Here is a 12,943-nt window from a genome sequence, read left to right on the forward strand (position 1 = left end):
AAATGTTAAATTCCAACATTATTTGCAATAACAAACAAAAAAGGAAAGAAAGAGCAACAACCTAAGTAACATCCATATCATGCACCATCACTCACCCTCTAGAGTGAGGTGGGCCTCCTTGGTCAGATGGAGAATGAGGACTGTCTTCCACTGTCTGCAGGGTCTCCTGAGGGATGCTCTGTGTGTGTGTGTGTGTGTGTGTGTGTGCACGCACCTGTGTGTGCGTAGGGGGGAGTGATGCTAGAATAACCCACACTGTCCCCTCCTCTGGTCCCAAATCCTACCTGTCTTTTTCATTTCTGTTCTCAGGAGTGGGCAAGGAGTTGAGCCAACCTGCCCTAAGTCCCTTCTTCCTTCAGCACAGGGGTCACACAGCTAAGCTCAGCTGCAGATACATACAGAGCTGCTCAGCCCCCAGCAGAGTGGATGCTGTGTGACTTTTCCAAAAGGCCCCTCCTGCTCTGGGTCTTCTCCACTTGGCATTCCCCCAACCAGAATTTTAGAGATCATCTGGTTCCCACTTGTACCACGAAGGCATGGAGAGAGCCCATCAGGGCTGGTGCCCCGCCTCAGCCTCCACCCCCACCCCAAATTGATTTTGGAAGGAATTTGATATTTCAAAAACAGAAACTCAAAACTCTGTTCCTGAAACTTTTTTCATGGTGGTGTGTTGGGGGAAGAGGTCCCATAGTGTTGTTGGGACTTAGCACCTTTACATGTCTTGACATTGCTCTGGTTGCTCAGTTTATTTTTTTATTTTTTAAAAGATTTTATTTATTTATTTATTTATTCATTCATTCATTCATTCATTCATTCATTCATTCATTCGAAACACAGAGAGAAAGGCAGGGACATACACAGAGGGAGAAGCAGGTTCTCTGCAGGGACCCCAATGTGGGACTTGATCCTAGGATCCCCAGGATCATGACCTGAGCCCAAGGCAGATACTCAACCACTGAGCCACCCAGGTGCCCCTCCACAGCCAGTTTAAAGAATGGTATTCACTCCACTGCATAAGCCTTGGTACCATTACTTAAGAGTAAAATCCTGGGAGGAAAAAAAAATAGTAAAAAATAAAATAAATAAAAAATAAAATAAAATAAAATATCAAATCAAATCCTGGGCAAACTCTCCCTATTCCACAATTTGCCTTGCAACTTAGCTTCCTTTCCTTCTTGTCTCACGCCAGAGTCCAGGCCCAGCCAGGCCAGGTAGTCAGGCCTCCCTTGAAGGACCTTGGTGCCCACTTCCCTTTAGCTCAACAGAATGTGCAGAAGCCACCGGATCTCCATGCACAGGCTCTGGTACAAAGCTCCAGTCCCCATGCCCCCCCCCCCCCCCCATGGCCCACCCAGGTGAAAAGCACCCTAAAGACCTTCCTTCCCTCCTTCCCTCCCTGGCCTTTAATCTGGTATCAGAGAAGCTCTCTTCTGCCCCCACCTGGCTATTGGCTGCCACTGCAGCACCCCCAGGGCTCTCGGGGACAATGGGGGGGTTTCCCACTCTCTCCCCTTCCTTTTACTCCTTCCCTCAGGCAGCTCCTCACTGTACCTCTGACTCAGCCCTCAGCCCTTGAATTCCAGAAATATCCCTCTTGCACACTCCTCTTTGTTGCTCAACCGGCTCCCTTTGCCCTGCACTCCTCCTGCTGGATATTTCTAGACCTATACTGTCCAATGCAGTGACCACTAGCCATGTGTGGCTACTGAGCCCTGGAAATATATCTAGTCTGAAATGAGATGTGCTATGAGACTTCGTATGGAAGAAAATGGGTATATTTCATTAATAAGTTTTATATCGATTACATGAGTGGAAAGATAATGTTTTGGATATGTTAAGTAAAACGCATTACCAAAAATAATTTCACCTGTTTCTCTTTACTTTTTTAGTTGGCTACTAGAGAATTTAAAGTCATAGACATGGTTCTCATTATATTTGTATTGGATAACACTGGTCTCGACCTCCCCTGCTCTGAGGCCTCGGGGCTCCACTGAATTCTTTCACTGTGATCTCCATATACATCGGCCTTTTCACCATAGTTCCCCAAAACTCTAAAGCAGGCCCCAGCCCTCTCCACTAACCCCAGAAACTGGTCTCTCTACCCATCCCTTTGGCTCAGGGGCCCTTGTGAGAGGAGCTGTGAACACCGGCTAGGCAGGGTCACACTGAGGGAATCAGCCACTGATGCTATTCAAATAGGGCAAGAGCAAGGGCCCCTAGGATAGGGTCTGTGAGGTTCTGAGCAGAGCCACCCGAGAGTCTACTACTTAGTTTCCACATCTGTAAAATGGGCAGAATTACTGCCCACCTCATGGCAGTTTAAGAATTAAATGCAGTAAGAGGAAAGAGCACAGTGTTGAAAAAGTGGGAGTTCTTTCTCTGACATATTAGGATCTGAAATCCATCCTTCTGAAACTGGTCCATTTTATGCTTTGTAGTTGTATGGATTTCTTCTTCCTTTTTCCGTAAAGGTTTTTTTTTTTTTTTAAGATTTTATTTTTTTTATTTATTCATGAGAGACACACACAGAGAGACATAGGCAGAGGGAGAAGCAGGCTCCCTGAGGGGAGCACAATGTGGGACTTCATCCCAGGATTCCAGGATCACGACCTGAGCCAAAGGCAGACGCTCAACCACTGAGCCACCCAGGTGCCCCAGTAAAATTGTTTTTGATGGAGGGCTCACACCCTCTATCCCTCTCCACGTGGCACACCTTTGGGTAGAGCAGCAATAGCCCAATGTCCCAATACTGGGACAGAAGGCATTCCTGACTGTATGCCTGTAAGCAGGACCGGGGGTGTCACGGCCTGAGGAGTAGCTGGCAGTGAGAAGGTGTGTGTGGACTGACCCAGCACCCCAGGGAGGCCAGCCTGGGCAGAACTCAGCCCCTTACAAGCTGAAGTGACCAGCTGGAACATCTGAGGCTATGGCCATGACTGGCCCACTCATATGGTGCTCAGGAATGTGACAACTGCAGGATGCATTCCCTGCTCAAGTTGGCAAACCTCCAAAGCAGAGGAAGGGGGAGGGTCTTGCCTGACAGAGGAGGAAAGCCCAAGATTCCAGGTATGGCACAGTCCCATGTGGGGACTGGGCAGCCCCGAGGAGGCCAGTGATGTCCCAAAGCCCAGCCCAGAACATCCAGAGAGGACACCAGCCCTCTGGCTAGTCTCTTCCCACAATGAGCAGAGCCTCCCACCCAGGATCTGGGATGGGGTGTGCAGGAGGCGGTTGTTGGTGCTGATACTCATATTTAGGAGTGTCTACTCCCCATTGAGAAGAAACAAAGTTGAAAAGAACAGGAAGGAGGACAGACATCACACTGTTTCAGAGCCTTAGAGGGTCTCCCAGGCCTGGATCCTCATCATCAGTCCCTGGCACCTCCACAGGCTTCTTTGGCTCTCTGCTTTTATTAGCCTGAACATGTAGCTTTAACTTAACTCCTCTCCTTTTTTCCCCCTTTTTAGATAAAATTAAAGAACTATAGTTGATTTGTTACAAACTTTAGGGAGGAAAAAGTCTATTTTATTTTTCTGCCTATAATAATAGTGACAATAGTATTGTGAACATTTAGAATTACACCAAAGAGCAGAAAGAAGAGAAAATCACCCTGGTCCCATGATCCAGGGACAGACAACTGGTTGACATTTTGGTGTGTTTCTTTCTGGTCTTCTCATGCATAGTTTTTGGAGGGGGTTTTCTCCCCCTTCCCTATCATTGTGTTTATGCTCTATATGTAATTTTGTGAATAGACCCCCACGTTATCACAAAGCCTTGGTGATCATCATTTTGGATGACAGTGTGACAATGCTTAGCTGTTCTCTTGTGAAATGTTTGGGTTGGTTCTAATTTTTCCCCTTGATAAATAAGATGGTGTTGGAAAATGTCCTATCTATCTCTGGGGAAGAAAACAGGGAAGCAAAGGGTTTGAGGCCACAGTGAGGATAAAAATTCAGGAAGGGGGGGTACGCCTGGGTGGCTCAGTCCATGAAGCGTCTGCCTTTGGCTCAAGTCATGATCCCAGGGTCCTGGGATGGAGCCCCATGTTGGCTCCCCGCTCATCCGGGAGCCTGCTTTTCCCTCCCCCTCTGCTACTCCACTTGCTTGTGCTCTCTTGTTCTCTCTGTCAAATAAAATAAATAAAATCCTGGGTGGCACAGCGGTTTAGCGCCTGCCTTTGGCCCAGGGCGCGATCCTGGAGACCCAGGATCGAATCCCACGTCGGGCTCCCGGTGCATGGAGCCTGCTTCTCCCTCTGCCTGTGTCTCTGCCTCTCTCTCTCTCTCTGTGTGTGTGTGTGTGACTATCATAAATATAAATAAATAAATAAATAAATAAATAAATAAATAAATAAATAAATAAATAAAATCTTTAAAAAAAAAATTCAGGAAGGAAGAGTTCCAGGGGCTCACCTAGGTTGCTGTGTCCTCTGCTGGGAGGGTCTTCTACAGCATGGCTCCCAGAGACGGACCCAGGGCCAGAGGATGGCTGTCCTAGGCAGCAGATTTCCTAAGAGCTCTCTGACCACAGGAGAGGGATGATGGGCTGCCTTGAAGTGGTGAGCTCCCTGTCACAGTAAGTGTTCAAGGCAGGAATCCTATAGAGGAAAGACATTCCTATATTATGAGGTCAAATTAGGCCACGTCTGGGCTCCATCCCAACCCTTGTTTTGTGAGCTTTGTCTGGAACCATCACAAACCCTTTGGCCGCTGGTGGACCAGCCTCCAGATGACCCGCGACAGAGGCAGCCCAGGAGGGAAGGAAGGACTTCGGCCTTGGAGCCCAAAGACTCTAATTCCTTCTCTGTCTTCACTTCGGGCAGGTCACACTCACCCCTGTGGGGGAACACTGCTTGCTCTGCTCACAGAAGGTGCTGGAGGGAAACACGAGGTGCCCAGCGCACAGCCCGTGACCCTTTCCGCAGAGGTTATTCTGACCGTGGTCAGGGGACACAGCCCCGCGGTACCGAGGACCCCGCGCAGGGGCGGAGCCCCAGGCCCCCCTGCCCTGGGCTCGGGAGGGGAGGGTAAGGAGGCCTGTTCCCGCCCTGCAGATCGATGCCGCCTCCCTGATTGCCGCCTCCGTCATGGCTGCCCCTTGCGCCCTGGCCCTCTCCAAGCTGGTCTACCCCGAGGTAGAGGAGTCCAAGTTCAGGAGCCCCGAAGGGGTGGAACTGACCTGCGGGTGAGCACCGCGGGCTGCGGCCTGTGGGGGGGGAGGAGGGGGATGGGGGGAGGAGGACAGTAGAAGGGGGAGGGGGAAGGGGGAAACAGAAGGGCGGGGGAGGGAGGGGAAGGGGGAGGGAAAGTAGGGAGGGGGAGAGGAAGGGGAGGGGGAGGTTGGGGGAGAGCAGCAGGAGAGTCTGGCGGAGCAGAGGGGGAGGGAGGGAGGGAGAGAGGTGGGGAAGGGGAAGGCCGTGGGGGGCGTGGAGGGAGCAGGAGATGGTGAAGCAGGAGCAGAGCCCCGCAGGCGGCTCCCGCAGCTTCTCTCTATCCAGCCCCAGGCTCTCTCCTGGTTCACTGCCCCACTTGTGGCTTCAGTCACAAAACACTCGGACTCCTGTCCTGCATCTTAATTTCCAGTCTGGGACCGGGGGGACACCCTGGCTGGGGATGCAGTCTGTTGCGTGGGCCCTGGGAAGGGTCCTGAGAAGGCTCCAGGCCACCTGTTCCCTGAGCCTTGAGCTCCCACCACCAGGGTGTCAGGCCCCCCGCTGACCCAGCACCGTCCTGGATCTCACACACCTGCTAACACCTCTTCTTCGCAGCCTTAACAACCACTGTGCGGCATTTACAGCGTTAGAAATGTTGAAAAGGCACCACTTTTGACAAATGTGCTTGGGGATGTGATGAGTAGCTCCAACCTCACAAATTCCTGGAGGCCTACAGCAGCACTGCCCTGTAGAGCTCTAATGTGAGCCACATCCATAATTGTACATTTTCTAGTAGTTGTGTTTTTAAAGATTTTATTTATTTTTTATTTGAGAAAGTGAAAGAGAGGAGTGGTGGGGGAGGAGCAGAGGGAGAAGCAGGCACCCTGCTGAGCAAGGACCCCCCCCCCCCCATGTGGGCTCCACCTGGGATCCCTGGATCACAATTTGAGCTAAAGGCAGACTCTTCACCGACTGAGCCACCCAGGCGGCCCCTGCTATTGTTCTTTTAAAAAGTCAAAAGAAACAGGTTGATTTTAATAAAATATTTTTAATCCAGTGTGTCCAAACTATCATTTCAACATGTAATCAATATAAAACATTATTAACGAGCTATTTCATGTTCTTTTTTTTTTTTTTTTTTTTTGGTACTCGATCTCTGAAATCTGGTCAGTGTTTATACTTATAATACTTCAACACCATCCAATCCAGCCACCTTTCAAGTGCTCCGAAGCCACATGTGGCTGGTGGCTCCTATGTGTGGACACAGCTGCGCGCCAGCAGTCCAGGTCTCATCCTAGTGCTGGGACCAGCCCCCTTCTCCCCCTGGGTCTCAGAAAGAAAACAAGGACCCTCTGCTCCGAAACACTTTGTTCAAGGGTCCTCTCTGAGCCTATGGGATGAGGAGCCCCACTGTTTGTGGAGACAGGCCAATCATGGTACTTCTTGGCCCCCAAACAGAGATGCTCAGAACCTCCTAGAAGCAGCCAGCAGTGGAGCTGCTGTCTCTGTGAAGCTGGTGGCCAACATCGGAGCCAACCTGATTGCCTTCCTGGCGTTGCTGGCCTTCATCAATGCGGCCCTCTCTTGGCTGGGAGCCATGGTGGGTGTCCAGGAGCTCAGTTTCCAGGTAGAGCGGGGCTGCCCCTGTAGCCCTTGAGGGGTGTGTGGGGTGGGGTGGGTGGACACCCCACAGAGCCCCGGGCGGCCCTAGGTCCCAGCAGCTGCCCTTGCCTTGTGCCTCAGCTCATCTGCTCCTACGCCCTGCGGCCTGTGGCCTTCTTAATGGGTGTGGCCTGGGAGGACTGCCCAGTGGTGGCTGAGCTGCTGGGAATCAAGCTGTTCCTGAACGAGTTCGTGGCCTACCAGGGGCTCTCCCAGTACAAGCAGCGCCGCCTCTCTGGAGCTGAGGAGTGGGTCGGCCCCAAGAAGCAGTGGATCTCTGTGAGTGTCCCGGTCCCTTCCCCTGGGGCTTGATGCAGCTGCTCCTGAGCCCCCTGGCGGCTGCTGTCCGGGCTCCCAGATAGGCAGGGGACACACCGAGGTGGTGCCCAGCCCCCCAGTCCTACTGCCCTGGGCGACAAGACAGACCGAAGCCCTGTTAGGAGGCTGAGCAGCAAGGAAAGGGCCTCGTTTGTTGGGGAGACCTGCAATCTCGCTTTGGATGGGCCACCATCCTGTGTGGCTTTGGGGCGGCCGTGGCGCCTTGCCTCTCCTAACTGGAAACCAGTGTGATCCGTGCCACAGCTGCGCTTAGAGCGACACGTGTGAGCATCCAGTGAGCCGAGGGAGCGAGATGGGGAGGCCCCACCACATTCACTGCCAGTATACTGCATTCAGCTCAGGAGGTGGCTTTTTCTGTGAAAATCTATTTCTAACAATTAGGGGCACCTGGGTGGCTTCATCAGTTAAGGGTCTGACTCTTGGTTTCTGCTTGGTTCATGATCTCAGGGTCGTGAGATCAAGCCCTGTGTTGGGCTACTGGCTCAGCGGGGAGTCTGGTTGGGATTCTTTGTCTCCCTAGGCTCCTCCCCACCCTGCGAGCATGTATGCTCTGTGTCTCTCACTCTTAAAAAAACAAAACAAAACTCTAAAAGCTCTGTAAAATGAATGTTTCTAAACACATCAAAGCTCTACATAGCATCACTGAGAATAAAACCATTACCTGTCCCCTCACCATCCAAAAATAGCATCTAGAGGTGTTTTATGCGTTTTCTCCCATTCTTTCTTTAAGACGGAGTTTCCAGTTGTCATCACGGGCATCCACCCTGTATCAGAGCCAGCTTTCTCCGCACCTAGTGACAGAAACATTGTTTTTGATGTACAAGTTCTGACATATTTAACCAATCCCTTGCTGTTGGGCTCATCGGGTTAATTGCATCGTTTGGCTATTTTACACGCTGCTAAATGAATAGCTCTGCGCACAGAACTTCTCCCTCCTCTCGGATCATTTCCTCGGGAGCTTTCCCAGATGTGGGATGACCGCATCACATGGCATGCATCCTGGTGTGGTTGCATGCATCCCACTAACTTTTCCCAAAGGGTAGCAGGGACTGCAATCACCCCCGGCTGTGCTGTGAGCGCTGATTTCACCACACACTAAACAGCACTGAGCAGCCTCCTTTTAAAAAGTTGTGCTACTTTCACAGGCAAATAATAGCTCGTTGTTTATTTTTTTTTAAGATTTTATTCATTTATTCACAAGATACACAGAGAGAGAGGCAGAGACATAGGCAGAGGGAGGAGAAGCAGGCTCCATGCAGGGAGCCCGACACAGGAGTCAATCCTGGGACTCTGGGATAATGCCCTGAGCTGAAGGCAGTTGCTCAACCACTGAGCCACCCAGGAGTCCCTAGCTTGTTGTTTAATTTGCCTTTCTGGGGTTACTAGCTATTTTAAAGGGGAAATATTTTTTTTCTTCTCGTTTAAATTATGCTTTAAATTGTAAGGGAATGTAGCCTTCAGTTTTTTAAAAAAAGTTTGTGTGAGATCAAAAGCACAGATTTCCCCCTTATTCCTTGCCCTCACCCCTAGGCTCAGTTGCTCCTCTAGAGATAATGGGTGGAATGCTCCTCTAGGATCCTTTTTAAGAACTTGATTCTTAAAAATATTAGTAGCAAGTATTGCTTGAGATCTCTAGGGTGCCAGGCACTCGGCTAGGCACCCTGCTAGGCACCAGAAATTGAAAGGCAAAGTAGACAGACATGGTCCCTGGGGTCCTGAAATTTAGGCCTGCTGAAAAGCACAAGAAAGTGAAGGAAGAAAAAGTAACCACAATTTGAATTAAGTTCTACAAAGGAAACAAGAGGAAGAAACAGAGGAGTCTTCCTTGGTCAGGCTAGTCAGAAAAGGCCCCCTGAGGTATGACAGGCCAAGACCTGGAGGGAGGAGAAGGGACCAGGTGCAGCTGGGACGAGCATTCCAGACAAAGAAAAGACAGGTGCAAAGGCCCTGAGGTTGAAAAGCACTTCTTTGGAGACCTGAAAGAAGCACAGTTAGAGCAGGTGGTAATTGTGGAAGAGACTGGCACAGGCTGAAGACCCATAGAAAGTTCCCAAAGATTTGACATTTGACGTTTTAAGATTACATGAGCTGCCATGTAGAGAGTGATTGTAGGTGAGCAAGCAGGATGCAGAAACCTTAATATTTTTCCATCCATTTGTATAAACTCTTTATGTTATAAAGACGTTAACCTTTTTCTATTATATTTTATGCATATAGATTTCCTAGTCTTTTTTCCCCTTTACTTTGTATTTGGGGATTTTTCTTTTAACAGATTTTACACCAAATCATTTCCTTTGTGATTTCTTCTATTATTTCTAAACTTAGAAAGTTATCTCCATTCCAGAAATCTGGTAAGTGTTAAATTGCTGGAACAATATGATAAAATATTGAAAAGCATGAGTTTTGTGGTCAGACGGAACTGAATTCCAATTCTGACACAGCCACCTTCTTGTGTGTGAACTTCCTCAATTACTTAACCTCTCTGACCCTCTGTTTGCCTCTCTCCAAAATAAGAGTAATAATGCTACCATATCAGTATAATTACTATTTTCCTATATTTTCTATTATTTGATGTTTAAAATATCAGTATTTATCTGCTTCAAAGCTCTAGGATTGATTTTTTTTTTACAGTGTGAGGTATGACCTAAGCCACTTTTTTAATTCCAAATTGTTCCATTTGGCTCTTAACACCACTTTCTGGGAAATTAAACGACTGTTTAATTGTCAAGGGAAGGGGAATTACTTTGCTTAAGTACCTAGTCTCTGCCTGGTTCTCCACCTGGAGTGTGTGACCTTGGACAGATACTGTTATTCCCACATTGCAGATGGAGAAACTAGCACTGAAAAAGGCTATTGACTTGCTCAATCTGGTCATAGGTGGGAACACGCCTGGAGCCCAGCTGGCTGGGCTCCCAGTTCTTCACTATCCTCAGGAGGCTATGCCTGAGAGCCCTGAAGGGAACAGGCTCAGATCTGCCGTGTTGGGAAGGGCCATTCACCAAGTGCCCCCGGGGCACAGAGCGTAGTAGGGCCAATGCCAGAGGGCAGGGCAAGCATGAATCAAACCGGGAAAGGCTGGTGCTGGGGACGCCTGTGTAGCTCAGTCGTTGAGCATCTGCCTTGGCTCAGAGGGTGATCCCCGGATCCTGGGATCGAGTCCCACATCAGGCTCCCTGCAGGAAGCCTGCTTCTCCCTCTGCCTCTGTCTCTGCCTCTGTCTCTGTGTCTCTCATGAATAAATAAGTAAAATCTAGAAAAAAAAAAAAAAAGTCAGGGGGCTGAAGGCAATGGGAGGGAAGCTGTTGCTCAGGAGTGCAGGCTAAGCTGACTTAGTTCAGGTGTAGGAGGCCTGGGGCGGGGGGGTGGGGAGGAGTGAGTGGGGAGTCAAAAGTAAGTGTGTCCAAAGACATACTGGAAGTGGGTCAAAGTAGGGCCCGGGAGCCAGGGTGATGTGGGGGTGCCCCGCCCATGCAAGGGGGCCCATGACCCCCTTTGTCACTCATCTTCTTTATCTTCAGGTCAGAGCAGAAATCCTCACAACTTTTGCCCTCTGTGGATTTGCCAACTTCAGTTCCATTGGGATCATGCTGGGAGGCCTGAGTGAGTCCTGGGGGCCTCCCCAGCATCCTGGGCAGTTGGGGGTGTGGCTCTGGAACAACTTCTGGGATCCACTCCCCAGTATGTCCAGGGCAAGGCCTCAGCAAGATGGCTCAGGAGGTCCCTGAGCAGACAAAGGACTTCTCTGCTGCTGGGGGTGTCCCAGAGGCAGCATCGTGGCCTTTGAAGGCCAACCTTGGCTTAGGGGTCTGGGGAGGGACGGAAGGTGCGGCAATGGCCTGTCCCCTGAGGCCTTGGACTGCTGGCTCCTATACCCACAGTGGACTGGTGGCCCTACAAGGCCTAGGGAGGAGGGCCTCGCACAGTTCCAAGCTCTCATGTTCACCCCTCCCAGTCCCCCTGCCTGGTGCTGTAACCATCCCATTTCACAGAGAAAGAAACAGAGTCTTGGAGAAGTGGAGTGATGGCCCCAGTCACTTGCTAGTTGGCGGCTGAGCCTGTGTTAAATCCAGGTCTGCCCGACAGCAAACTCACCTTCTTTTCCTACATCTGCCTCCACTGGTGGCAGGTGTGGGGCACTCCCTGGGGGCCCAGGTCAGGCCAAGGAGGACTCCCAAACTCAGTAAGCAGTCAGGAGGACACCATCTGTCCTCTCGCTGCCCAGAAGAGGAAGGGAATAGTTAGCAGATGCACCCAGGGGTGCAGAGTTTGGGCAGAAGGACAGATGGCTTCCTGGCCTTCAGCACCCTGTCCTCTTGCAGCCTCCATGGCCCCCCGACGGAAGAGCGACTTCTCCCAAATAGTGCTCCGGGCACTCTGCACGGGGACCTGTGTGTCCCTGGTGAATGCCTGCGTGGCAGGTGAGTCCTGATTTTCTAGCTCCATCCAGGGCCAGAAACCAGGGCTCTGACCCCTCTGGAAGTTCCCGGGGGTGGGGAGTCGGGGGGACGGACCTTGCCACCGCTGGCTTCCGTGCACAGGGATCCTCTATGTGCCCCGGGGGATTGCAGCCGATTGCAGGACCCTCCTGAACGCGACCCTCAGTAACAGCAGCTTTGAGGTGTATCAGTGCTGCCGCCAGGCCTTCCAGAGGTGAGGCCCGGGTGGGGGGGCTCTGGGACCCTGACAGTGACAGGGTGCGGAAGGCCTAAGTGCCCCAGGGCTGCCTCTGGCTCCGAGGCAAGGGCTAGATGTGTTACGGCTGTGGCTGACACGGGGCTGGAGACCAGACGTGGGGAGGAGGGCGGATCGGAGTCCCGGAGCAAGGTTCCCAGGGCTGCACAGCCCTCAGTGGCCAGCAGAGCCGGGCCGGGAGCCCAGACCAACTTCGCTTCCTTTCAGCACCAACCCAGAGGTCAGCCGAGGGGCTCTGGACATCTGCTGTCGATTTTACAACCACACGATCTGTGCGTAGCCGGGACAGCCCGTCTTCGGCCTTCTGGGGGCCGTCCCCACCTTTCTCTCTCCAGGCCTGTCCTGGGGGAAGCCACGGGACTTAGACTCCCCTCAGTCACTCAGTTGGAAAGGAGTGATGGGGTGAGCAGGCAGGTGAGAAGTGAGGGATGCCCCCCAATCCTTGCCCCCTTCCTGCTCCTTCTGGAAATATGAATTCTCGGGGCCACCTCAGCCTCCTCTTCTCTCCCCTCCACATCCCCACAGCACCCTGGTCTTCTCTGTCTCCCCACTGTGCGTCTCTCCTATGCACCCTTCCCTCCAGTTATGGGGTCCCTCCCCCTGGGCTTTGCAGCTGCCTCCCCCTTCTGCTGGCACTTGAATCTTGCCCTGGCTTGCCCTGGTCAGATGGGTTCTCCTGGGAACCCTCTTTGGAGGTTCCCCTGCTGCCTTTGCCCACCGCACTTCCCAAACTGGTATCCCATGGAACACTGTCTCCACAAGGTGTTTGGAAGATTCCATGACTCACCAGGCTTGGAAAACACGGGGCTAAATAAACTTAGAAGGGCTTTGCTTTTGTGGTTGTTTTTGTTTTACTATGGGCTCCTCAAATCTTGATTCAGAGATTACAGGAGACATTTTCCAAATTTATGCCACCATAAGAACCTTTTTGATGGGAGCTTCTCTTAGTTGAGGACCCCGAGGAACACAATTTGGGAGATACTGATTAATGATCCAACTCCATAACTGTAACTCTCACGACTCTCTACATAGCACTGCGTGCCAGGCACTGTTCTGGGTACTTTGTACATTCTAATCAACCTTGACAACAACCTTATG

The 12,943-nt window shown here is 51.2% G+C and overlaps 1 protein-coding gene across 7 annotated transcripts in view; it reads left to right on the plus strand.

Moving 5' to 3' along the window:
- SLC28A1 (solute carrier family 28 member 1) overlaps window positions 1-12,677 on the plus strand; it is a 49,622-nt gene extending 36,945 nt beyond the window's left edge. For 6 of the 7 annotated variants that reach the window (XM_077873368.1, XM_077873359.1, XM_077873333.1 and 3 more), the window contains 7 exons: window positions 5,054-5,184; window positions 6,611-6,779; window positions 6,896-7,093; window positions 10,672-10,753; window positions 11,473-11,571; window positions 11,692-11,803; window positions 12,053-12,677. In XM_077873368.1, the coding sequence (XP_077729494.1) occupies window positions 5,054-5,184; window positions 6,611-6,779; window positions 6,896-7,093; window positions 10,672-10,753; window positions 11,473-11,571; window positions 11,692-11,803; window positions 12,053-12,125 (864 nt within the window). In that variant the 3' untranslated portion in view covers window positions 12,126-12,677. The remainder of the gene's footprint in view (window positions 1-5,053; window positions 5,185-6,610; window positions 6,780-6,895; window positions 7,094-10,671; window positions 10,754-11,472; window positions 11,572-11,691; window positions 11,804-12,052) is intronic. The other variant, XM_077873342.1, reaches the window with a different exon arrangement.
- The last annotated feature ends 266 nt before the right edge of the window (window positions 12,678-12,943 follow it).

The sequence above is a fragment of the Canis aureus genome, chromosome 2 (genome assembly GCF_053574225.1).
Source record: "Canis aureus isolate CA01 chromosome 2, VMU_Caureus_v.1.0, whole genome shotgun sequence".
Lineage (NCBI taxonomy): Eukaryota > Metazoa > Chordata > Mammalia > Carnivora > Canidae > Canis > Canis aureus.